This window comes from Leuciscus leuciscus, assembly GCF_965113295.1.
Source record: "Leuciscus leuciscus genome assembly, chromosome: 3".
NCBI lineage: Eukaryota > Metazoa > Chordata > Actinopteri > Cypriniformes > Leuciscidae > Leuciscus > Leuciscus leuciscus.
This window is the reverse complement of record NC_138727.1, coordinates 23,916,964-23,944,531: the sequence shown is the minus strand read 5'-3', so window position 1 is coordinate 23,944,531 and position 27,568 is coordinate 23,916,964. Positions and strand designations below refer to the sequence as shown.

The window sequence follows — 27,568 nt, the reverse complement described above, 5'->3', positions numbered from 1 at the left end:
ACCAGCAGAACCAACCAACCCCGTTACGTAGGCTGTGACGTCACTCCAAAATGGCGACTCGCTAGCTAGAAATTGCGAAAATAATTTTGTCATATCTGTGATTTTTAACAACTTTTTAAAACAAAATTTTTGGCAAAGTGATTTTTCTAATATATGTAGCTACTACCAGTGCCAAAACATGGACGTTTCATTTCCCCTTTAAGTTGGCTTGAGAAAGTTTGGACCAGAACGTTTTTTGCTAGGCGGTTGCTAGGATGTTATGGGTGGTTGCTATGGTGTTGCTAGGGTATTTTGGGAGGTTGCTAGGGTGTTCTGGGTGGTTGCTAGGTGGTTGCTAGGGTGTCCTGGGTGGTTGCTAGGGTCTTTTGAGTGGTTGCTAGGTGGTTGCTAGGGTCTTTTGGGTGGTTGTTAGGCGGTTGCTATGGTGTTCTGGGTGGTTGCTAGGGTGTTTTGGGTGGTTGCTAGGATATTTTGGGTGGTTGCTAGGGTGTTCTGGGTGGTTGCTAGGCGGTTGCTAGGATATTTTGGGTGGTTGCTAGGGGGTTTTGGGTGGTTGCTAGGGTGTTCTGGGCGGTTGCTACGGTGTTCTGGGCGGTTGCTAGGGTGTTATGGGTGGTTACTAGGATGTTTTGTGTGGTTGCTATGGTGTTGCTAGGGTATTTTGGGTGGTTACTAGGGTGTTTTGGGTGGTTGCTAGGGTGTTCTGGGTGGTTGCTAGGGTGTTATGGGTGGTTACTAGGATGTTTTGTGTGGTTGCTATGGTGTTGCTAGGGTATTTTGGGTGGTTGCTAGGGTCTTTTGGGAAGTTGCTAGGGTCTTTTGGGTGGTTGCTAGGTTGTTGCTAGGGTGTTCTTGGTGGTTGCTAGGATATTTTGGGTGGTTGCTAGGGTCTTTTGGGTGGTTGCTAGGGTGTTCTGGGTGGTTGCTAGGTGGTTGCTAGGGTGTTCTGGGTGGTTGCTAAGGTATTCAGAGCGGTTGATATGGTGTTACTAGGTGGTTGGTAGTTGTCACAGATGGTTACTATGGAGTTTTTATAGAGTTCTTACTTAACTAATCGCTATTAGCATGTAGCTATTCACTGCTAGCATGTGTAGCATGTTGAAAGTGCTGTTTGCTAGCATGAGTCAAAAGAGCCAAACCTCATCTCTATACGATGTTCTGATACAGAGATATAGGTCTTGCAAAACGGTTGCTAGGATACTCAAGTTTGGTTGCTATGGAGTTGCTTGGGAGCTGGGAGCTTTAAACTTAAGAAGTTTAAATTGGTTTAAAGTTTAAAGTAGTTTGAAGTTTATGACAGAGAGATAGATAGATAAATAAGTTAGATAGATAGATAGATACACACACACACACACACTCAAACAGACTACCTCGCTCACACACTCACTCAGACACTCACTCAGACACACACTCAGAGTTTATGAGTTTAGAGTTTATAAGTGTACAAGTTTTTGAGTTTAGAGTTTATAAGTTTAAATGAGTTTAAGAGTTCAGTTTATTAATTTATGAGTTTAAGAGTTCATAAGTCTATGAATTCATGAGTTTATTAGTTAATTAGTTATTAAATTTAAGTTAATTAGTTTATAAGTGTATGAGATTAGAGTTTATTAGTTTAAATGAGTTTCATTAGCTAATATATATAGAATGGCAGTTTGAATTAGTCTTCAAGGGATTTAGATTAAAAATTTTGTCGGTTGGTGAGTTTGATTTTTTTTAGAATGCCCAATGTTAAGTCAATGGGAGTTTTTCCGAGTTTTGATCGTCATTTGTAGGAAAACCGTAAGTCCGATCAGTCTGAAACGATATAGCATATAACTTCAGATCAGTTTGAGTGTCTGAGCCGAGTTTGGAGTATGTAGAGTTAAAGCTCTAGGGCGAGTTTGAGTCAACAGTTTTTAACAAAAGAATAATAATAATAATACTAGATGCGAAAGTTCGTCGAGACAAACTTTAAGTTGGCTTGAGAAAGTTTGGACAAGAAAAGTTTTTTGCTAGGCGGTTGCTAGGATGTTATGGGTGGTCGCTATGGTGTTGCTAGGCGGTTGTTAGGGTATTCTGGGTGCTTGCTATGGTGTTGCTAAGCGGTTGCTAGGGTGTTCTGGGTGGTTGCTAGGCGGTTGCTAGGGTGTTTTGGGTGGTTGCTAGGATATTTTAGGTGGTTGCTAGGGTCTTTTGGGTGGTTGCTAGGATATTTTGGGTGGTTGCTAGGGTCTTTTGGGTGGTTGCTAGGCGGTTGCTAGGGTGTTTTGGGTGGTTGCTAGGATATTTTGGGTGGTTGCTAGGCGGTTGCTAGGGTATTTTGGGTAGTTATTAGAGTGTTCTGGGTGGTTGCTATGGTGTTGCTAGGGTGTTTTGGGTGGTTGCTAGGATATTTTGGGTGGTTGCTAGGATATTTTGGGTGGTTGCTAGGCGGTTGCTAGGGTCTTTTGGGTGGTTGCTAGGGTATTCTGGGTGGTTGCTAGGGTATTTTGGGTGGTTGCTAGGGTCTTTTGGGTGGTTGCTAGGCGGTTGCTAGGGTATTTTGGGTGGTTGCTAGGGTGTTTTGGGTGGTTGCTAGGGTATTCTGGGTGGTTGCTAGGCGGTTGCTAGGATATTTTGGGTGGTTGCTAGGGTGTTTTGGGTGGTTGCTAGGGTATTCTGGGTGGTTGCTAGGCGGTTGCTAGGATATTTTGGGTGGTTGCTAGGGTGTTTTGGGTGGTTGCTAGGGTGTTCTGGTGGTTGCTAGGGGGTTGCTAGGGTGTTATGGGTGGTTACTAGGATGTTTTGTGTGGTTGCTATGGTGTTGCTAGGGTATTTTGGGTGGTTGCTAGGGTGTTTTGGGTGGTTGCTAGGGTGTTCTGGGTGGTTGCTAGGGTGTTCTGGGTGGTTGCTAGGCGGTTGCTAGGGTGTTATGGGTGGTTACTAGGATGTTTTTTGTGGTTGCTATGGTGTTGCTAGGGTATTTTGGGTGGTTGCTAGGGTCTTTTGGGTGGTTGCTAGGCGGTTGCTAGGGTGTTCTGGGTGGTTGCTAGGGTGTTCTGGGTGGTTGCTATGGTATTCAGAGCGGTTGATATGGTGTTACTAGGTGGTTGGTAGTTGTCACAGATGGTTACTATGGAGTTTTTATAGAGTTCTTACTTAACTAATCGCTATTAGCATGTAGCTATTCACTGCTAGCATGTGTAGCATGTTAAAAGTGCTGTTTGCTAGCATGAGTCAAAAGAGCCAAACCTCATCTCTATACGATGTTCTGATACAGAGATATAGGTCTTGCAAAACGGTTGCTAGGATACTCAAGTTTGGTTGCTATGGAGTTGCTTGGGAGCTGGGAGCTTTAAACTTAAGAAGTTTAAATTGGTTTAAAGTTTAAAGTAGTTTGAAGTTTATGACAGAGAGATAGATAGATAAATAAGTTAGATAGATACACACACACACACACACACACACACACACACACACACACACACTCAAACAGACTACCTCGCTCACACACTCACTCAGACACTCAGACACACACACACACACACTCAGAGTTTATGAGTTTAGAGTTTATAAGTGTATAAATTGATGAGTTTATAAGTGTACAAGTTTTTGAGTTTAGAGTTTATGAGTTTAAATGATTTTAGAGTTTAGAGTTTATGAGTTTAAATGATTTTAGAGTTCAGAGTTTATTAATTTATGAGTTTAAGAGTTCATAAGTCTATGAATTCATGAGTTTATTAGTTAATTAGTTATTAAATTTAAGTTAATTAGTTTATAAGTGTATGAGATTAGAGTTTATTAGTTTAAATGAGTTTCATTGGCTAATATATATAGAATGGCAGTTTGAATTAGTCTTCAAGGGATTTAGATGAAAATTTTTGTCGGTTGGTGAGTTTGAATTTTTTTAGAATGCCCAATGTTAAGTCAATGGGAGTTTTTCTGAGTTTTGATCGTCATTTTTAGGAAAACCGTAAGTCCGATCAGTTAGAAAAGATATAGCATACCGAGTCAGAATAGTCTGAAGGTCTGAGCCGAGTTTGGAGTATGTAGAGTTAAAGCTCTAGGCTGTATTCAATTTATATTTTTAGTCTCAGAAGAAGAAGAATAACTAGATGCGAAAGTTCGTCGAGACAAACTTTAAGTTGGCTTCAAAAAGTTTGGACCGGAAAGTTTTTTGCTAGGCGGTTGCTAGGATGTTATGGGTGGTTGCTATGGTGTTGCTAGGGTATTTTGGGAGGTTGCTAGGGTGTTCTGGGTGGTTGCAAGGTGGTTGCTAGGGTGTCCTGGGTGGTTGCTAGGCGGTTGCTAGGGTGTTCTGGGTGGTTGCTAGGGTGTTTTGGGTGGTTGCTAGGGTATTCTGGGTGGTTGCTAGGCGGTTGCTAGGGTGTTCTGGGTGGTTGCTAGGGTGTTTTGGGTGGTTGCTAGGGTCTTTTGGGTGGTTGCTAGGCGGTTGCTAGGGTGTTCTGGGTGGTTGCTAGGGTGTTTTGGGTGGTTGCTAGGGTATTCTGGGTGGTTGCTAGGCGGTTGCTGGGGTCTTTTGGGTGGTTGCTATGGTATTCTGGGTGGTTGCTAGGGTCTTTTGGATGGTTGCTAGGTGGTTGCTAGGGTGTTCTGGGTGGTTGCTAGGGTGTTTTGGGTGGTTGCTAGGGTATTCTGGGTGGTTGCTGGGCGGTTGCTAGGATATTTTGGGTGGTTGCTAGGGTGTTTTGGGTGGTTGCTAGGGTGTTCTGGATGGTTGCTAGGCGGTTGCTAGGGTGTTATGGATGGTTACTAGGATGTTTTGTGTGGTTGCTATGGTGTTGCTAGGGTATTTTGGGTGGTTGCTAGGGTCTTTTGGGTGGTTGCTAGGCGGTTGCTAGGGTGTTTTGGGTGGTTGCTAGGTGGTTGCTAGGGTGTTCTGGGTGGTTGCTATGGTTTTCGGGTGGTTGCTAGGGTCTTTTGGGTGGTTGCTAGGCGGTTGCTAGGGTATTTTGGGTGGTTGCTAGGGTCTTTTGGGTGGTTGCTAGGGTGTTCTGGGTGGTTGCTAGGGTGTTTTGGGTGGTTGCTAGGGTATTCTGGGTGGTTGCTAGGCGGTTGCTAGGATATTTTGGGTGGTTGCTAGGGTGTTTTGGGTGGTTGCTAGGGTGTTCTGGGTGGTTGCTAGGCGGTTGCTAGGGTGTTATGGGTGGTTACTAGGATGTTGTGTGTGGTTGCTATGGTGTTGCTAGGGTATTTTGGGTTGTTGCTAGGGTCTTTTGGGTGGTTGCTAGGGTGTTCTGGGTGGTTTACCCAGATATTTCATGAAAACAACGTTACAGTCAGGCGAAATATGAAAGACAACATCTTGTTGACTAGATTTGGGTACAGTTTTTACTGTAGAATATACTGCCACGTCAAATAAGCTTTTGTTTAGCAATTTCTATATCTATTTTTGTCAAAAATAAAGTCATCAACTAAGATGTTAGCTGTTCCAATGTTGACTATATTCAAACTAATGAATACATAGATAAAATGTAGGCCTATAATCTTTTTTTTTCATGAAAGAGTACACTTGAAATATTGTTGAAATTGTAATTATTGTTGTAATTGTAACCTTTTTAATAAAATAGCAAAACATATTTACAAGCTAGATGTAAGCAAAATCTTAAATGGTCAATATAAGTCTTCTTCTAAATATATCTTTTGTCCTTACATTGTGGCTCAGTCAGTGTCACACCTGAGTGAATGGCTCATCATTATGCAGAGTGGGTGGTAATTCAGGTGTAAACCACTCCTCGTTCACGCCCCCTCGCATATTGGCTTTCCAAGCAAAACCTGTTTTACATCAATTTAAATCAATGTATGGTTTTATTTGAACGATAAAGCAAGACTATTTTCACATAATTTTGAAGAAAAAACTATAGGCGAGGACATCCATTAGTCAAAAGTCTTATTGACACATATTTACTATGTGTTTTGTGGCCTTATTTCAGAAATTTTAGTTTTTAGTTTTTTCAATATCCACGCATAAACATTATTCTCTCAAAAATGAAAACATGTACATACACGTGGCTCACATATTATGGTAGCCCTGTTTGTGCTTTATAGAGTGAATTTACACCTTTGCCATTAATAGGTTTATAAGCAACTGAAAAAAGCACAAATGTCAGGGCATGTCAGAACATCTCAAGGGCCCAGAAAACCGCTCAGACTCCAGAGGGTTAACTAGAATGTACATTTCCTGAAGAAAATGTGAAGTGGTGCTTGCAGTGGCAAAACTCGCCACTGGGCAGATGCTGACACAATTACCATGTTGTGATACCATGATATACCACATTCCAGCATGATTAACATGTTGTTAGAATGATGCTAGCAAGATTAGCATGATTAGTATGTTGGTAGCATGAAGCTAGCATGATTAACATTTTGCTAGCATGCTTTTAACAAGATGCTAGCATGATTAGCATTTTGCTAGCATGTTTTTAGCTAGATGTTAAAATGATTAACATGTTACTAGCATTATTCTAGCTTGATTAGCATGTTTGCTAGCATGATGCTAACATGATTAGCATGATGCTAACATTATGCTAGCTTGATTAACATGCTGGTAGCATGATGCTATCATTATTAACATGTTGCTAACATGATGCTAGCATGATTAGCATGTTACTAGCATGATGCTAGCTTGATTAGCATGTTGCTAGCATGATGTTAGCATGATTAGCTTGTTTTGCCAGCATGATGTTAACATGATTAGCATGTTGTTTACATGATGCTAGCTTGATTAACATGTTACTAGCATGATGCTAGCTTGATTAGCATGTTGCTAGCTTGATGCTAATTGATGCAACATGCTAATCATGTTAGCATCATGTTAGCATGTTGCTAGCTTGATTAGCATGTTGGTAGCATGATGTTAGCATTATTAGCATTTTGCTAGCATGATTAGCATTGTTGCTAGCATGTTTTTAACAAAATGCTGTTGCCAGGTGGTTGCTAGGGAGTTTTGGGTGGTTGCTATGGTGTTGCTAGGCAGTTGCTAAGGTGTTCTGGGTGGTTGCTAGGCAGTTGCTAGGGTATTCTGGGTGGTTGCTATGGTGTTGCTAGGCGGTTGCTATGGTGTTCTGGGTGGTTGCTATGATGATGCTAGGCAGTTGCTATGGTATTCTGGGTGGATGCTAGGGCGTTGCTAGGCAGCTGCTGGGGTGTTCTGGGTGGTTGCTAGGGTATTTTTGGTGGTTACTAGAGCGTTTCTAGACATTGCTAGGGTGTTCAGGGTGGTTGCTATGGTATTTTTGGTAGTTGCTATGGTGTTACTAGGTGGTTGGTAGTTGTCAAAGATGGTTTCTATGGAGTTTTTATAGAGTTCTTAAAATCTTTAATAACGAGTGCCTTCACTATGGCCCGAATAAGCACAAGCATGGAGCGATATCGCAAGGCTACGAGTGTGATATTGCTTTAAAAAAAAAAAAAAAAAAAAAAAAGGGTTAGGGTGGTTGCCAGGGAGCTCTTAGTGGTTGCTAGGGTGCTGTAACTGGTTGCTAGGGTGAGGCTATGAAGATTTTAGACCATTACTTATTGGTTGCTTGATAATATAAATCCTCTGAGGGAGAGACGCAGGGGTGTCAGGCCCTTTGGAGTCTGTGTGTGTGAAAACGTCGGTTTGGATTTGAATTTTTTAGAATGCCCAATATTAAGTCAATGGGACTTTTTTGGCCGCTTTTTCGTCCGCTGTGCGAACATCGTACACCCGTTCGCTTAGAAAAGTCATAGCACACCTCTCCTCAATGAGCCGGTCGATTTGACACCTCACTCAGGGGTCTGAGACAAACGGTGCGGGGCAAGTTACGCGCCAAACTTTGTCCAGAATATAGTATGAGCAATAACAATAGTGTTGCTTTGAAAAGCACCACTAATAATAAGTATGGAGGATAACAATAGTGTTGCTTTGAAAAGCACCACTAATAAGTATGGAGGATAACAATAGTGATGCCTTGCTTTCAGCAAGCACCACTAATAAGTATGGAGGATAACAATAGTGATGCCTTGCTTTCAGCAAGCACCACTAATAATAATAAGTATGGAGGATAACAATAGTGTTGCTTTGAAAAAGCACCACTAATAAGTATGGAGTATAACAATAGTGTTGCTTTGAAAAAGCACCACTAACTAGAATGTACATTTCCTGAAGAAAATGTGAAGTGGTGCTTGCAGTGGCAAAACTCACCACTCGGTTGCTAGGGTGTTGTACATGATTGCATACGAGCCAACAACCATGTCTGTACGATGTTGTGGAGCTGAAATATGGCTTCTATATGTTTCAATATGGTTGCTAGGTGGCTCTAAACGGTTGCTATGGTGTGAATACACAGTAACCATGGTGATATTTTACAGACTGTTTCCCAACCGAAACAAAAGAGCCAACCCCCATCTCTATACGATGTTTTGATGCAGAGATACACCTTTTGCTAAACGGTTGCTAGGGTACTCTGTTTGGTTGCTATGGAGTTGCTTGGCAGCTGCCAATGATGAAACTGCAAAGGCTTCTTGTCACTATGAATGATATAAACCAACTCCCATGCCTCTGTGACATTCAGAATGGAAGATATCCCTCTTTGGATTTTGGTTGCTAAGGTGCTCGACAATGGTTGCTAGGGAGGGGCTAGGAAGTGTTGAGGTGATTCATGATTGTCCGTTTGCTGCCCTGAGTGAAACGAGACCACCCTCGTGTTTCTATGACAATTCAGTCCGGAGATATCCTTTTGATCTCTTTCAATGGAAGTCTATGGGACTTGTTGCTAAGGTGCTCTAAATGGTTGCTAGGGCGTGGCTTGATAGCTTCACAATGATCCTGAGAGACTGATTGGTCGTCTGAGTAAAATGAGCCCGCCCCCTAGTCTCTATGACACTGCTACGTTCAGTACAAAATCCCTATGCAATGTGTAAGACACCATTGTAAGTCAAAGGGAAACTTTGGGACACTCCTGCCCCCCAGGGGTGCAACTTTTACCCCATTGTGAGGTATGTTCTTACAGAGCCTGTCAGCCTCTTCAAATGTGGCAAATCCTCGCTCAGAGCTATGATTCGTCAAAGTTTGTTTGCAATGTTAAAGGGATACTTCAGGATTTAGCATTAAGCTTTGTATTAGTAGAAAACCTGTAGTATTTTCGAATTACCGTGCTTTCCACCCTCATATCCCCCTGAGATGAGAGATTTATGTATTTTTTGTCTGGAAAAAATCCTCAGATGACGCAAAAATCGTAATTTTGCGTCATCGGATGATTTTTTTAGCCAGAGGCGAGAGACTACAGCCAGTAGTAGGGGCTGTCCCGCATGTGTTCAACCCGCCCATAGAGGGTGGGATCTCACTCACAGAATGTACACATATTGTCAGCCATCTTTCTTTGGAAGTTAAGCTAGCAGGCTCTTGTTCTGTGGAGAAAGCTGAGTAGTAGGGGTTACCATCCTCTTTTTCCCGGACACGTCCGGCCGTCGAGATCGTCCAAAATGTCCGGGATTCGGCTTTTGCTTTCTGCAGTCGCCATTCATTGTTTACATGCACACCTTTTGTTTTAATCTAACTGAATTCATTCCTATTTGTGAATCTGAATGTAGTGTTTACATGAACGCTAAACAAGTGATCAGTTGATGTGCGTTTTAACATTGCTAAGAAAATTCCCGCTCCTCCGTGAGAGCCTACGAGACCGGTGCGTCTCAGTAATCACGCCACCGTCCGCGCACCGTTCTCCCGCGCCCCTCAGCCTCCTCCTGCTCGCCACAGTAAACATAATGAATGGCGACTGTAGAACGCAAAAGCCGAATCCCGGACATATTGGGCGATCTCGAAAGTCGAAATCCCGGGAAGTCTCGTCACGGAGACTCACTAGTAGCCTAGCCTTGTTGTTTTAAACTGTGCTCTCTTACTGGTAGGCGTGGCTTGGGAGAGACCTCCTAGTGCAGCGAAGCAAGTGCATTCTGGGAGTTGTTGTCTTTCATCCACATAAGCCAAAAATACATTTTCTGGCTTTTCTCAGTCTAGAAAGCTCCAAATTCAAAAATAATTTCACATTTCTTCTACATAAATGACCCATTTTAAATACACATTCATCTTTCCAGAGGTGAAGTATCCCTTTAAGTCTATGCAGGTTTTTTTGGCCCGTTTTTGGCCCCTTGAGCGAACGCCGTACCCCCGATCGCTTATAAAAGTCATAGCACACCTCTCCCAAATAAGCCGCACGTTATGACAATAATGGGGGGAAAAAAATGGAATAAAAATAATAATAATAATAATAATAATAAGTATGGAGGATAACAATAGTGATGCCTTGCCTTTGGCAAGCACCACTAATAAGTATGGAGGATAACAATAGTGTTGCTTTGCCTTTGGCAAGCACCACTAATAAGAATAATAAGTATGAGCAATAACAATAGTGTTGCTTCGCCTTTGGCAAGCACCACTAATAATAAGTATGGAGGATAACAATAGTGTTGCTTCGCCTTTGGCAAGCACCACTAATAAGTATGAGCCATAACAATAGTGTTGCTTCGCCTTTGGCAAGCACCACTAATAATAAGTATGGAGGATAACAATAGTGTTGCTTCGCCTTTGGCAAGCACCACTAATAATAATAATAAAAATAAGTATGAGCAATAACAATAGTGTTGCTTCGCCTTTGGCAAGCACCCACTAATAATACGTATGAGCAATAACAATAGTGAGTGCCTTGCCTTTGGCAAGCACCCACTAATAATAATAATAATAAGTATGAGCAATAACAATAGTGTTGCTTCACCTTTGGCAAGCACCACTAATAATAAGTATGAGCAATAACTAGGGATGTCCCGATACCACTTTTTCACTTCCGATACGATACCGATGCCGCAGCTTTGGCTATTTGCAGATACCGATATCAATCCGATATTTTTATTTTATTCTTGAACTAATACTACTAATAATAAAATATATGGAAGCATTTGCTCAATTAGCCACATAAAAACATCTCACTCAAATGAAGAACAAATACTTCTCCAGTATATAGTCCACAACAACAGTTGATAATGAAAGACTGCCACCCTTTATTCAAAAGACCTTGAGATATGTTTGGTAATCGTACCCGAATGATTTTAAAATTCATTTGCTATATTTCAGATCAATATATTTGTTTCCTTAAAATTTTAATTAACTTTAACGTTATTCTCATCTGAATTATAAATAATTTATTTCTGTGTAAAATAATACTACCATTAAAAACACATTTGATTTTCTTTTTTAATCAATGTAGAATGTGTAACTTAAAAATAAACAGATTAGTGCTTTGTTTTAGGACAAGAAATGAAAACCAATGCAATATGATGAATGTCCAAAAGATGAGATAATTTTTGCTTTTAAACAGCGTGTGTGTGTGTGTGTGATTTTGGTTGGGTGACAGTTGTAGGTTACAGTTTGACAAGAGTTTACATTTTGACAAAAGCACAATGTTTACACAAATATAAGTAGGCTAAACACTTTTTGCAGTTTTAATGATGTCCTGTATGAACAAAATGACGGAGTATGTTATTATGTTTCCACTGTTCGATCGCGCCCGTGCCTCTCTCTCTCTGACACACATACACACACACACACACACACATTCCAGCATTGCAATCTTGACATCGCAGCCTGTTCATTTTGCTGCGTTCACACCAAACGCGAATAGAGCGTCAAATTCGATGCTTGAACAGTTTGAATCCATTTGCGCGTCCAAAGCGAATAGGACGCGCCGCGCGCGTATAATGATAAAGCGAGCGTTTGAAGCGAAATAGACGCGCGTTCAGAGCTAAGGCAGGGCTACAGATTAGGTGTCCCTAAAGAACCCGCATATGTCTATGCGCGTATCTAACAGTAGTTCCGCATTACATTAATGTGCACGCAAGTTTTATTTATTTTTATACCGTGTAAATCCATGCACCGAACCGTGACGCACGTACCGAACGTACGTTCAATACGGATACATGTACCATTCCACTCCTAATAGGAATCGGATCATAGGTATCGGATAGGGCTGGGCGATATGGCCAAAAAAAAATATCACGATATCGATAATTATCACGATAAATGTCAAATCTTGATTTCTTTCAAGTTTAAAGGCAGATTTTTGCTCCTAAGTGAAAGTTGTAGAAACCAGGGCCCGTATTCATAAAGAATCTTAATGCAAAGAGTAGCTCCTAGTGACAAAATTCTAAGAAAATTCTTAGAGATGTGGCCATTTACTCTTAAAATTAAAGAAAAAATCCTAGTAAAGAAAAAAGTAATTCAGAAAACATCTTCACCCTTAAAAGAGGTCTTAAGGTCAAAATTGTTAGGAGCACGAACGAGGACTTTTAAGAGGCTTAAGAGTTTCTTTAGCAGAGGAGAAAATGGCAGAAAGACGAAGAGGGAGAAGAAATGTGTTGCAGACAATGAATAACAGTGAGTTAATAAGACGCTATAGATCATGTTTGTGACTGATCTTATTAGAGACGCGCTAACATCTCCGACACAGCACAGAAATGCCATAGCGCCAGAAATGAAAGTAATCACTACATTACGATATTTGACAACTGGGAAAATTCCATGTTTGATACATTAAAACCAACGTTCAAACCACCACTTAAATAGACATGCCAGCAATCAGTGTAATTGGAAAGAGTGGAACAATTTTTATCATTCTAAGCCAATCAAATACCTTATAGGAAATTAACAGCATGGTAAATAAAAAAAAAAGGATTTATATACACATATATAATGTGTGTGTGTGTGTGTGTGTGTGTGTGTGTGTGTGTGTGTGTGTGTGTGTGTGTGTGTGTGTGTGTGTGTGTGTGTGTGTGTGTGTGTGTGTGTGTACAGTCAAATAGGAAAAATTACGCATGTAATTTCAAAGTGAAGGCTTAGAATAGACCCTATACTTAAAATCACTTTTTTTTTTCCTTCTTGGACAACCAACCAATCACAGTCTTCAAAAGATTGTGTCATACATAGCAACGGGGTCAACCCCGCCTCCTTACTAAGATGAAAGTTTTTGTCTTTTCCTTATTCAGAGTTGCTCTCAGATCGGTCCCGAATCGCTTTTAAGCTAAGACTCCTACGTAAAAGTTTTTAAGCTAAATTAAGAGTTTTCTTAGAGGATTCTTAGAATCTTTATGAATACGGGCCCAGAGCGTTAACCCTCTGAGGTCAGCAAACGCGCCCCCGCGTTTTGCTGGATTTTCTTCACATTGTAGTACAATAAACTTAAATTACTCCGTCATTTATGGTTATACAGAAAAAAGAAATATAAAAAAAGAATCTGTGATATTTCTACTTTTGTATGTGTCCACTTACAATCAAAATCAAAACATCGTGCTTTTGTAAAATAAAGAAAATAAACAGGGTGTGCGTTCTGCCTCTCCGTCGCAGTGAACTTTTTTTTCTTGAGCACGTCTATAAACTGAAACAAAACTCAGCGAATACTTGTCACACATTTTTGAGCCATATACCTTTATACACATTTAAGTGTGTACTTTTAAATGATCGGATTCAAACTGAAAACAAATATTCTCTGTTTAAGTAATTTGTATAAAACCAACAGGATGTCCAGTATCTCAAACGCTTGCTAATTATTTTTTAATTCGGCCACGCCCACTCGCGCAAAAGAGATTCACATGCAAATCTCCACATGGAACGCGAACGCCCTCGTTACCTCAAACACAAAACACCAAAAAACTTCACAAGTCTCTGCTTTTCGTCGAGTTTGGAAGACGCACTGTGAGCTTACATTGGATTTACATCAGAAGAAGAAGAACGCGATTTGAAGACAAGAAAGATGTAAGGTAAGAAATTCTTACTTATTAGTTTATGGTATTGTTGCATAAACTTCACATTGCAGTTGAACTGTTGCTAGATATATGGTGAATATTATACTATTTAGACCTGTGTTTACTGTTAAATACTGTTTGTGGATATCTGCTCAAACATAGATATGTATAACCATAATGTTTAATATTTTGGAGCGCGATGGCGTTTGAATGTATCATATTTTGGAGCGTGCTGTGGGTTTGAATGTATCATATTTTGGAGCGCGATGGTGTTTGAATGTATCATATTTTGGAGCGCGCTGTGGGTTTGAATGTATCATATTTTGGAGCGCGCTGTGCGTTTGAATGTATCATATTTTGGAGCGCGCTGTGCGTTTGAATGTATCATATTTTGGAGCGCGATTGCGTTTGAAAGGAAAAATGCACCAAACATTAGGCTTTATGTTTTTACTATTATCTCATTTCATATCATCATAACGAATGGAAACATTTGAAGTAACATAAGATAATCAATATATTTTTCTCTAGCATTGTTACTGAAATCTTTTGGAAGATTTATAGGCTGCTTTGTAAAATAAAATTATTTTATGCAGTACTTCACATAGCTTATGCCTACAAGGCACAACAAACATGGTGTTCATTATATTATATATATATTGTTGGAAACATTTGTGTGTGTGTGTGTATTCTGTGAATTTTAAAAAGCAATTTTAACCAGAAAAATCTAAAATGTATTCCCAAAATCGTGCAGGCCTAGTTTCTCTTGATACCAGTATGTTCACTTTTTTTCTTTTCTTTCAGGGACCAGATGCAACTGAGTCCTGCTGACTTCAACATTCACATGAGTCTCTGTACATGAACATGGTAAAGTGAAAATCAAACACCTTGGAAATGAAAGGTATGTACAATGTTTTTAGGAATGGCACAAAGGTCTCTGTCTTTGGATCATTGTTTTCAATGTGCTCTTTTGTCATTTGTTGTGTATTTTTGGATTATGTTGTGTTGTAAATAAATCCAAACAATCTAAAAGCCATTATTTTTTAAATCTCCTCATTCTTTGTGCAAGGTTGCTCTGAATGACAGGGCCTGATCGCTCCTAATAGGGCAGTTAGGGGAGTGTCTTTGTCTTTCTCAGGTGTGAAAAGCTTACATATTAATGAGCTCCCGCATAAAGCTTTCTCACACAAAACACGTCGTAAAAATGTTAAATCAATATATTGTCTTCTCTGAATGAGCAGTCAGGGTGATTTTCACATAGTTTTGGAGCAAATATTCTAGGCTACGTCATACAATTTTCAAAAGTCTTGTGAAGAAATAATCAGTATGGGTTTCATGGCCTTATTTCAGTGACAATTTTTTTTGTATTTTCACAAACCACGCATAAATGTCATTATCTCAAAACTACAAACTTTTACATACATGCTGCTGATATATTATTGTAGCAGAGTTTGTGCTGAATAGTGTAATTAGACTTTAGCCATGAAAATGTCACTAGTAACAGAAAAAAACACAAATGTCAGAGCATGTCAGAACACCTCCAGGGCCCAGAAAACAGCTCAGACCTCAGAGGGTTAATCATGACAAACACTTGCCAAACAGGAGAACATTTCACAAATCTGAGGTAGAACATTCAAACATTTGTCATTTTTCCTTAACAAAATAAATATCTTTATTGGACAATTAATTTCTTAGTCACTGCATGTGCTAATTTTTATTTGGTAAAATGTAATATTCTGACTGTTTGAGTTTTATTAAAATGAACCATTGGTCATCCAGTATCATGCATTTAGATCATGATAACCACAGATAAAGCCAGGCATAGCCTACAGCACCTCACTATCATGGCAAAATGTAACTTTATGGTTTCTATGGTATTTGTATGAAAAACAGTAGCGCAAATACATTATTAAATACTGTAATTATATTCCATTAGTCCTTTAATACATTGTCTACATTAATAATATAATACAATTCAATATGTATATCCCACATTTCATGGTGCAGTTAATATTACTAGGCTAACGTTACAGTAAATCCATGGTAAATGACGGGAATTTGTAGACGGAAAAGCCTTCTGACTGTATCGTTGCGCACTGTGTTTCTCCTGTTTGTCAGCGCTGTTTCATCTGCCTTTAAACTGGTTTAAATCACGGAGACATTTGTGTTCTTCGCTGAACTCAAGCGCTTCTCACTGGATCTCGTGACGAGACCGATCAGAGTAAACGCATCTGCTCTAGTGAGCTCGCGCTGCCGTTTGGACTTTGAGCCGAGCGGATAAATGGTCCGTGTGGCGCGCGGTTCAAATGAGTTTCATTCCGCTTTTGGCGCATAAACATTATCGAACATTTATCGAACTCTTGATATCGTTTTATCGAGAAAAATTATATCGCGATAATTATCGTTATCGTTTTATCGCCCAGCCCTAGTATCGGATCATATTTTTTTTCTCCCCTCCGATATCCGATCTAGCGTTCTGGGCCAGTATCGGCACAATACCGATGCCGTGGATCGGATCGGGACATCCCTAGCAATAACAATAGTTGCTTCGCCTTTGGCAAGCACCACTAATAAGTTTAAGTACAACATCAGTAAGTTGGCTTTTCCAAGCCAACTTAATAATTGCGGAGGTTGTTTGTGATCTTAATCCCGTGTGAATAGGCCATGTCTGTAATTTGTGAAGTAAAAATTCCCCCGAAATTGACCTACCATATTTCGCTGAACACAGAGGTCCTGTGATAATATTAGTCCCATGCGAATCGGCATCTCTGTGATTTGGCGGGGTCGTTTATAATTTTTTCAAGGTGTTTGTTTCCTGTTCGCTTTTTTTATCCATCTTTTGCGAAGAATGGAGGCTGCGTTGGGAGTGTTTTGATAGTATTTTGGGTGCAGGGTCATATCGCTATACACCATGATACGACTATACAATTTGCAGAAAGTAAGGGTGTCACGATTCTCCAAATCCTCGATTCGATTACATTTTCGATTCTAAAGTCACGGTTCGATTCGATTCTCGATGTAAAAAAAAAAAAAATGTTTTAAAGCACAAGCTATGCCATTTTTAGACTTTTATGCAATATAATAATATCTGACCTTTGTTCGCAATGTACCACACACTACATTGTCAAATTGAAAACGTTTATTAACAACATAATGTAACAATAACTTATATCTTCAGTCAATTGGAAACTTAAACAATATTATAACCTATTACCTATTATAGTCCCGGGGCTCCCTGGACTCCTCAGAGCAGTCACAGGCGAATAGCACAGCGTTTTAAATTGGGTTCCCACAGCGTTTGCAACGCAGTACGAGAGAACGTTCTCGTAAGGGAACGTACTTGGTTACTTGCGTAACCTCGGTTCCCTTAGAGATAAGGCAACGAGTACTGCGTTGCCTTGCCTTGCCTTGCCGTGCTATTTTGCTCATATCAGGTACTTCACTTCAGTGGATTTAAACCTAAAGTCCTTTGGCGAGTTTTCTCTGAATTTATACACTTCAGCCGCGTCCAAATTGGCGCGCTCGAGGTTGGCAGGGCGCCAAGCGCTCCTACTCGCCATAGGTTCGTGCAGTTGCCGCAGCACAGCCAATCAGCTCGCTCAGACGAGCTATGATGCTCTCGCTGTGCAGCTGCAATGCGTTTTAAAATAAAGGCTTCAATATTCTCGAGAAAAGGAGTTTTACCTATTACAGGCAAGCCGAGCTGACGTGACATATGGGGCGTGGCAGCATCGACGATTCCATTTTTTGATTCGATAATCGAGATTGAGCATTAATTTCGATCGATTTCGATTTAAAATCGAAATCGTGACACCCTTAGCAGAAAGTAGTGGTGCAACGGATCATCATTGATCCGTGATCCGTTCGGATCAATATCTTCGGTTCGGCACTCACGTGATCCGCGGATTGATTTATGAAAAAAAAGTTGTGCGCATGTTCAGTCCACACACAGCGTGGTCATGGCGAGCGTTATGAACCGCAGAGAGCGTGACGCCTCATTCGCGCCGCAAAACCTCCAGACGTGCGTAAACGCGTCTTTACATTGACTTCACATTGAAATCACTCGCGCCAGACCATAGACATGCGCCAGACGCTCTATTCGCGTTTGGTGTGAACGCAGCATGGGTGACGGCGAGAGAGAGAGAGAGAAAGAGTGCCTGCGAGTGCGAGCGAGCAAGGTAATACGTTGTCAAATATGTTTAAACTTAAATGAACTACATATACAAGTAGTTATGTCTCTTTGTATTAATTTGTCCTGTTATTGACATAGGCCTAATGCACGTCATTGACAAAATGCGCAACCAGATGTTCGAATAATTCGAATGTGTTTTTTAGAGGGAATATTCGAACGTCATTTTTGAGCAATTTTGACAGCCCTATATGACAGTGGAAACACATAAAGCATTGGTCCATGTTTAAAGGAAGGAGATGCCTTTTTATGTTGCACTTTAAGTTGTTTTTCATTAATTATGTTAAAAAGAAGATATTATGCCTTGTGCACTTTAAGTTGATTTTATATATTTTAATTTAATAATTTAAAAGTGTTAATAATTTTGAAAAATTTTTTTTTGCTGATCCGAAAAATGATCCGATCCGTGACTCTGATCCGAGAAACGATCCGAACCGTGAGTTTTTTGATCCGTTGCACCCCTAGCAGAAAGAGAAAGCTGAAAACCATCAGAAGAGCAAAAACAAAAAGAATGATTAGATGGAGATGGATGACATGTATAGCAGCATGTGGTGAGGAACATTCTTCTGTTTATGATATATCATACAGCTAGACCTATAATAACGACAATAAATTTCCAAGCAATAGCCTATTGACATCATATCCGGGAGATAAGTCAGTAAATTCGAGTAAAATCACAGGCTTCGCTTATCCCGTGCGAATGAGCCACACGAAATTCAGATGTGGGTGGGTAATTTCTAAATCACACGAGGTCCCCAGATAATACTAATCCCGTGCGAATAGGGCTATAGACAGTATAGACATTATGTAGCCCCGCCCATTTTCAGCGCTGCGCTCATTGTCTTTTGTCTTCCGGTCTGTATTTTCACAGCGATCTTGCATATTTAGGAATGAACGGCTCGTTTTAAAATCTTCCCAGTCTACTGACATTTGTTAAAACATCTGCTTTAAACATAAAATCCTCATGATAACTTTTGTTAACTTTACATTAAGTAAATCCACTTCAAAAGCGAATTACTCCTGGACAGCAATGCCATAAAGCAGGGAACGGCAACTGGCGGCCCGCGGGCCAAAACTGGCCCGCCAGCAATATTTTCTGGCCCGCCGGATTATTTTGGTAGTCCTAAATGCTGCACAAAACTCTTCCACTACTTGAGAAAAGCCGTAGTCGCGCGGCGATTTCACCGCCGCATACTGTGTGAAACGCCCATAGGGAATCATGCGGCGCGGGATTACATTTTAAAGTATAACTGTGCGTTCACACCGGACGCGAATAGCGCGTCAAATTCACGCCTGCCGCGTCTAGTTATACGCTTGACCACTTTGTGTCCATTCGCGCATCAAAAGACGTTAGCGGTCAGAACTCTGGTGTACTTTGGACGGAGCGGGCTGTCTGACTGACAATAGCCCACTCGCACTCCCGACATCTTTTGACTGCGTATCCGCACTTAATTCTGACCGCCTGTACACCTATCTCTGAGGAGCTGTTTGGTACTGAAACCATTGTCAGTCAACAACATTCTTTTTTTGCAAGGATGTTTGAAATAGTTCGGCAGAAAATAGCCTACTTCATTTCGTCAGTAGGGCAATATGATTTTCGTTTATGTTGCTTAGAAATTTGAGTGATAGGCTTTGTCCTATTTAATTTATGTTATTTATATTTCTTTTTTTTTTTCTGTGGCATTTTTTTCCTCTGCTGACAGTACAATGTTAAAATAGTCTACTATTTATATTGACACGAACACAATTTTTGTATAGCATTTATAATTATTATAGGCTACTTAATCTCCTTCTTTCCGTTAGAGACATTTGAATGTGAGATTATGGAAACGAGATCTAAATTTTGTGGACCCGTCAGGTCGGGAAATAAAGCGGGTGAACACCGAGTATATTTTAAGCGGTTGCTGAATAGAACCTTGTGGGAGCGGGACGGAAAAAAAAACAGTCCCGCGCAGACCTCCTTAAACCTTAGGTGTGTATGTGTGTGTCCCCGAATAAATAATAATAAAAAAAAAGGAATAAAGTTCAAAAGTCGGACTGTACGGAATGAGGCATGATTGCTATTCACACCTTTATTAAAATGGCTGTAATCTGTTACCACAATAGTACTTGATCTGTTTAAAATGATTTCCTTGATATATGCATAAGGTGTTAAATTAAAAATTAAAAATCAAAATTAAAATTAGTCTAATCCAGTAATTCATTTTTTCTATTTTTGATCTGAGCACAATCAGAAAATCAGAAAGCCCGTCCTTATTCGTTTTTTTTTCATTTCAGTTCAGGAAATAAATAATGGAAAAACAAGTCGTTTTTCATCTTTTTATTTTTGGTTTTAATTTGAAAAAAAAAGATTGAATGAATGATCCACGGACGGTGACGGACACATCATATTCCACAATTATAGGCCTATATAAGAGTATTTAATTTGTATCCATAGGCCTACTCCGTGTAGCTGGCCCGCCATCTACTGGCTAAAAAAAATATTGGCCCGCGGCCAAAGTTACTTGCCCGACCCCTGCCATAAAGATATACGGAGCGACCGCAAAAACAGAAGTTCAAAGACAATATTCTAAAGATGGCTGTGCGCTTGTTTCTCTGGCGCTTAAAGGGTTAGTTCACCCAAAAATGAAAATTCTGTCAGTAATTACTCACCCTCATGTTGTTCCAATCATGTAAGACTTTCGTTCATCTTCTGATCACAAATTAAGATATTTTTGATTAAATCTGAGAGCTATCTCACTCCTCCATAGGCTTCCAGAGGGACCGAAACTCGCCGGCCCAGAAAGTCAGTGAAGAAAATGTTGAAATAGTCCAAGTGACTACAGTGGCTCTACATTAAGTTTATCATGCGACGACAATACTTTTTGTGCGAAAAAACAACAAAAATAACGACTTTATTCAACTATTAGTGTTCTTCAATGTGGGCCTCTGACGAGAGTTAGCATGTATGCACAATCTTCCGCTAATTGGGTTTTATAAAGGGAATTTTACGCAGGTTCTGTCGTACGCAAAATCTAGCTTTTGTGCGTACGCACAGTTTCAGATACCAGCTCGCTTTTTTTTTATCAGTGTAAAAGAAACTCATAAATACTCTGTTGACTTTGATTTTCCATAGGAGTTTCATACATCAATCGATTCTGTTAAATGTGTTTTATTTTTGTGTATACTCACAATAAAAACAAAGTGTTGTGCTTTTTGCCAAATAAAGAAAAATAAACACGAAGCGAGTTCTGCCTTCTCTCTGCCAGTGTAGTCCATTCTGAAACGCGTCCGAAAATGACAATAACTCAGCGAATACTCAGTCAAACAGGCATACAGACACACAGGCATGAAGCTTGAATTCTCTTCTTTTAAATGAAGTAATTTATATAAAAAACAAATATTCTCATCTTGTGAAATCTGTATTAAAAGAGAACGATTCCAGTCGAGCTCATCTCAGCTCATTACGTTTTAATCGGCCTCGCCCACGGAGAGCGCGCGCTATTCAAACGCAAATGACTGAGACGATCCCATACAAACTGTGAACGCCCCCATGTCAGCTCGAGAAAACACATCAAGTTTATTCAGATCAGTGTCTACACTGTCTCACAGCGCTGTGAGGAATAATAATAATGGAAAACGTACCTCAGTACCTCAATTGTTGTTGTAATTGTAACCTTTTTAATAAAAAAATATATATTTACAAGGTAGATGTAAACAAATTTTAAAAGGTAAATATAAGCCTTTTCTTTAAATAATTTTTATTGTGTTTTATTATTGACAAATTTGGGGAGAGGATACATATTCCAAAACTGAAAATACAGTATGAGAATTAACTGCACAATTACTAGACATGTTTTCCTTGGATATTATACAATTTGCAAGCAAAATTTGTGAAAACAAATATAAAAAAATAAATTGACATGCTTCCAACTGTGAACCAATTTGGTAGAATATATATATATATATATATATATATATATTGCTCTTGCATTCTTTCTTGTGGCTATAGGTGACACACCTGAATGAATGGCTCATTAAGTATGCGGGCCCCATTGTCTCCTCAGGTGTGAACGACTACATATGCATGATGCTGTTGAATGGTTGACGCCCCTTGCGCATATTGCCTTTACAAACAAAAAGTGTTTTACAAGATTTAAATCAATGTATTGTGTTATGTGAATGATAAGGGCAGGATGATTTTCACATCATTTTGAAGAAAAAACTCTAGGCAACGACATCAATTAGTCAAAAGTCTTTTTGTCAAATATTTAGTATGTGTTTTGTGGCCTTATTTCAGAAACTTTAGTTTTTAGTTTTTTCAATAACCATGCATAAACATTATTCTCTCAAAAATACAAACATGTACATGCATGTTGCTCACATATTATGGTAGCCCTGTTTGTGCTAAATAGAGTGTAATTATATCTTTGCCATTAATATGTTTATAAGCAACTGAAAAAAGCACAAATGTCAGGGCATGTCAGAACATCTCAAGGACCCCAAAAAACCCTCAGACCCCAGAGGGTTAAAGGGATACTCATCTGAAAAATGAAAATTCACTGATCATTTACTCATCCTCCAGTCACAATATAATTTATCGATACAGTTAGGCCTATAACACGAGTTGTAGACACAAAAAATATTCATGCAACAAAATTTGCTATGCTACTTATTTGAACCCGCGCCACATAAGACCATTACTCAAAAGAGAGCAGATGTGTCTACTGGCTGATCGGTCTCAATCGTGCGACCACTCAGCATAGAACACTGATGTCTCTGTCGTTTAAAATAATATTTTTAGTTTCAATTGTCAGTAGAAATTGTATTTGTTTAAACTTTTTTCTTTTTTTTTTGTTAAGAAAAAGTAAATCGATTACTTGTAACAAGTTTTTAAGTAGGCTAATTGTTTTACTTTGATCCAGTTAAATCAAAGAAACAAACAGTGTTTTTATTATACAGTATAATAACAAAATTATACCATTTTCTAGAAAAGTTTAAATGTAATGACACATTCCTTACACTTCAGATATAGGCAATGCAAGTGTACCTTAAATCACCATTTTCAAAAATAAACTATTCGTTTTTGGTGATTTGTACATGAAATAAAAAAAAACTATCCACTAACCTTGCCATTTAATATAAAGGTCAAATTGACTCATTTTTTAAAGGGGCCATGAACTGCATTTATATATGTGTGTGTGTGTTTCCTGAGGTGCACTTATAATGTTAGTATGATTTTTACATTAAAAAAAATTCATAATTTAGAGATAAACTGCCATTTTCTACCCCGATTTTAGCCCTCTGATTTGTCCGCTCTGTTTGAAATGGCATGTCTGTTGTGAGACTTCAATGTTCCTTTGACTCAAAAAACCTTTACTACGTTTTTAGGGACATTCTACCAGAAACGTACATTTCCACTTCCAAAAATCTTGGGGGGAAAAAATATATTTTTCTCAAATCTGAACGTTGAGTCATATGGAGGACATGTTAAACTATGAGAAACATATCATGCCATCTCAGCATGTTTTTATGATTGAATAAAATACATTTTTATACACATCTCATCCCTAAAATGTCAGGCCCTGTCACAGACAAATTTGTATATGTTAGAATGGTTTCCTAATGAATTTCTTTGATACAAATAGCATTTTCTTATTGATCACATGTCCCTGATTGTATCTAACATGGTTTTATAATTCCTTTAAGAAATATAAGTAACTTTTCGGTCAACTGTAGCACTCAAAAATCACAGAATACACGCCAGGCACTCATATAGTTGTAAAATAACTACCTTTACATAGGAGATTTTTACAAAAACATAGTAGTTGATATATACCCCCACCTTCATCTACACAGTTAAAGAGATTAATTAATTAATATTTCCTCAAATAGTACACTTTTGTCATAATTTCCTGTGTGACAGGACTGACCATGGCGTGACAGGACTGACGGTACTGTGACAGGACTGACTTTATGGATTTTGATGATGCAGAAAAAGTTATGTTTTGTGTTCTTAATTTTAAGTTTTGATTGGCATTTCTTTTTTAAATTATTATTATCATTTTAATGTTAATGTAATATTATACTATGGTCAAATTCAGCCAAGGACATACATAATATTGCCAAAAGTATTGGGACAGCCCTCCAAATAATTGAATTCAGGTGTTCCAATCACTTCCATGGCTACAGTTGTATAAAAATCAAGCACCCGGGCCTTCATTTTACTATTGCATGCGTTAAATACATAATATATGCAATAAATGTAATGAAAAAGAACAATAACATTAATTTGTAAGGCCGTGTCACACAGGAATGTAACAGGGCCTGATGTGACAGGGCCTGACGGTCGGCCATTTTAAACTGCCATTACTCAGCCTGCTAGCATGCTAGCATAAAAACTGTTAACATGCAAGCAAGGAATTTCAGTAACCTTTTTAGACATGTTTTGGATTTAAAACATTTTCATTATTTTCTGGAATGTTTTACCATGACAGGGCCTGACCCTTTAGCTCGTCTTCCTAAAAGAACCCATACAAAAACAAGCTTAAAATCATACAATTCAATGACAGAATTCAGCCTTGATCAATGTCAGCTTCACCTGGGACAAATTATGTCACTTCCTCTGAGTGATTCCCTTAAAGGCATATTTCACACATTTTATGTCGAGTTTTATGTAAACGTGACAGGACTGACCAAAATGTTGATCAGTTGATGTGAATGATAACAGCTTAAACTTGTTATTGATGGAGTTTTTTTTCCTAAATATCAGTTTTTAGCATAACAAAACTATGAAAGACGTAGCTCCAATTTGGCTGAGGACAAGGACATGGACAGGATTTGTAATTTTCAAAAGTGTTTTTAATAAAGAAAAAAATATCTGAGAACCTAATGAATGACATATTCCTTTACAGAACAACTCACAGAAATCAACTATGAGCCAGTTTTAGGATTTTTTGGATGAAATACTTTTTTATTCACTGTAACAATTCAAGGACAGATAATGTACGTTTCTGGTAGAATGTCCCTTTAATATTACAACTGTCAGGAACTAATTGTGAAAAGTGTTGATTATAGCATTATATTTAGATCTACATTTAGATCTGTACATGAAAATTCGAAGAAAAATAATACCTTAAAGATATCTTTAGTGTGATATCTTTAGTTAAAGATATCACCTCGTGTCTAAATGTGGTATTACATTCAAGGTTTTGATTATTTGTAATGTGTAATTTTGGTGTACGCGCTTAATTACAAGCTTAATTACAGCTTTCCTGTAGCTCAGTGGTTAGAGCATTGCGTTAAAGGCACAATATGGGATTTTTTCTCCACTAGGGGTCGCTAACCTATTTACAATAACAAAGGCGTAGATTGATGACACAACATTTGCTATGAATTATGGATTTTGTCGTCAACGTCAAGCCGACCGATCTAATAATGTATATGGATGACTGAATACATCGATGCTTTTATCATGACTGTGATATGAAGCAGTTCGGGATTGCTAAGAGACAGCTATCAGCTCCACACGCGACGCGACTCCCGCAGATATAAAAGGAATATGGACATTTCATTCTACCGAACTACACGCAGAATTACTACTCACAGGTCAGTTTATTAGACAAATTAAACTTGAGAGGTAACGCAGCGCTGTTTCACTCGGTCTAACATTACACTATCACTCTAAACTGCATTTGAATGTGTTGAAATGTATGTGTTAACGTTAGTTTGTCTGTATGAGACTAGCAGTAAGCTAGCTAGATCAACATTAGAATAACATACAGATCATATTCTAACATTTTATCATTGTTGAACTATATAACCTTGATTAGTTTTATGTAAATGTAATCACCTGTTTAATAAAGTACATGTAGGAGTTGTCGAAGTCTCGGACGTGGAGCTCTCGTTTATATAGTGTCCATGGGAGCTCTAGGCATCTCGAAAACACCGCGCTGATATTGATTCTCGGTTTAGTTCTCCTTTTTTTATCCAAAGTCTGCTTGCCATGGTCCATAATGTTTGAACGAAACAACAACAGCGTGCAAATAGACATTGCGAACTACACAGTTGTCCGCGTCAGTTTGGTTACTATCAGAGGGCTCTGGTTCATAGCTTTGGTTGCCATGGCAGCACGAGCGGAAACCAGAGACAACACGGATATGACGGCATTGACGGCGACAAAACGGAAATAAAGACACGGTCCGTGTCTTCGAATTAAAATATTAATTTCTCTGGATTTAGAAGTTAATTGGAACTGTCGGGATAATGTAAATACACAACTTTAAAAAATATATAACATAGATATAGTGATTTTTTATATTTTTAAATAAAAAAAATACATATTGTGCCTTTAACAACGCAAGGTTGTGGGTTCGATCCCAGGGGATTGCACATACCAATATATAAATGTATAGGATAATGCAATGTAAGTCGCTTTGGATAAAAGCGTCTGCCAAATGCATAAATGTAAATGTAAATGTAATTAAATATCAACCTAGAAAATCTAGACCTGAGGTATTTTAAGTCCATACACGCAACTACTTATGACCATGCTCTGAAAAAAATAAAATAAAATAAATAAATAAAAATAAATTATATATATAAGCTATTAGACTTTGCTTTTTCCCATACAAGATTTGAAGAGCAGAGTCTCACCAGGCGTATGAAGCCGAATCCTCGATCTCTGTTGATGAAAACCTCATTTGCCTCGCCATATTTGGAGAAAAGCTTCTTGAAATCTTCCTCCGTCATATCTGATGGGAGATTACCAACAAACAGTCTGCACCGCTGAGTAAATGTTTTCTCCCCCGGTCTCCTGAAGTTCTTCAGGTCTAAAGCCATCTCCTGAGGCGCACTGTTTGCAGGACTAGAGTCCCCCGGTGATGGAGCTGCTGCCTCCATCTTTTCGCTAGGATCTGGGGAAGATTCCGCGCTGCGCTTCACATTCTGCGGCTGCGGGGATGTAGCATTGTTTTGAATATTCACCTGTTTAAGATTACGGTTTGCCATTGCGCTGCAGCCTTAACTATGACTTATACAACACTGGCTCGGTTTTTATTTTATTTTAATCGAAATAGAGACGTTGTATTATGGTCTATTTTTTTATTTTATTTTATTTTTTACTGTTATTGTAACCTACACTTAACTGAACTTAAAAGAAGACGACTCCAGTGCAGCATCTTCTTCTTCTTCTTCTTGCGGCGGATTGCAGACACATAAGTGCATTACCGCCACCTATCACCCAAATGGACCACTGTCACTCTACCTATCCCTTACGAAAATTAACCATGTTTTTTTTGTAGTAAATATGGTTTTTTGTAGTTACCATGGTTTAACTATGGTTTTTGTAGTAAAACCATAGTAACTACAGAATGAACCATAGTTTAACTATGGTTTTTGCAGTAAAACCATAGTAACTACAAATTAACCATGTTTTTTTGTAGTTACCATGGTTTAACTATGGTTTTCAGTGTAGGCCTACTGTTTTTTTTTTTTTTTTTTGTTTTTTTTTGGTGAGCATGTTTTTGTCACTCCAATGTAAATATATCTGCTGTGCATGTTGCACTGACTTGTTTGGTGAAAAGAAAAAGGAAAAGTTTCAATGAAAAGTTTCAACACAACTTATCGTCCAGGCCCTGGTCATCTCTAGGCTTGACTACTGCAATGCTCTTC

The 27,568-nt window shown here is 38.9% G+C and overlaps 1 protein-coding gene across 2 annotated transcripts in view; it reads right to left on the bottom strand.

Annotated features, from left to right (window-relative positions):
• The window catches only part of pspc1 (paraspeckle component 1), a 189,374-nt gene extending 162,264 nt beyond the window's left edge, over window positions 1-27,110 (bottom strand). The window contains exon 1 of one of the 2 annotated variants that reach the window (XM_082165389.1): window positions 26,552-27,110. In XM_082165389.1, coding sequence (XP_082021515.1) covers window positions 26,552-26,905 — 354 coding nt within the window. In that variant the 5' untranslated portion in view covers window positions 26,906-27,110. The remainder of the gene's footprint in view (window positions 1-26,551) is intronic. The other variant, XM_082165388.1, reaches the window with a different exon arrangement.
• Between the last annotated feature and the right edge of the window lie 458 nt (window positions 27,111-27,568).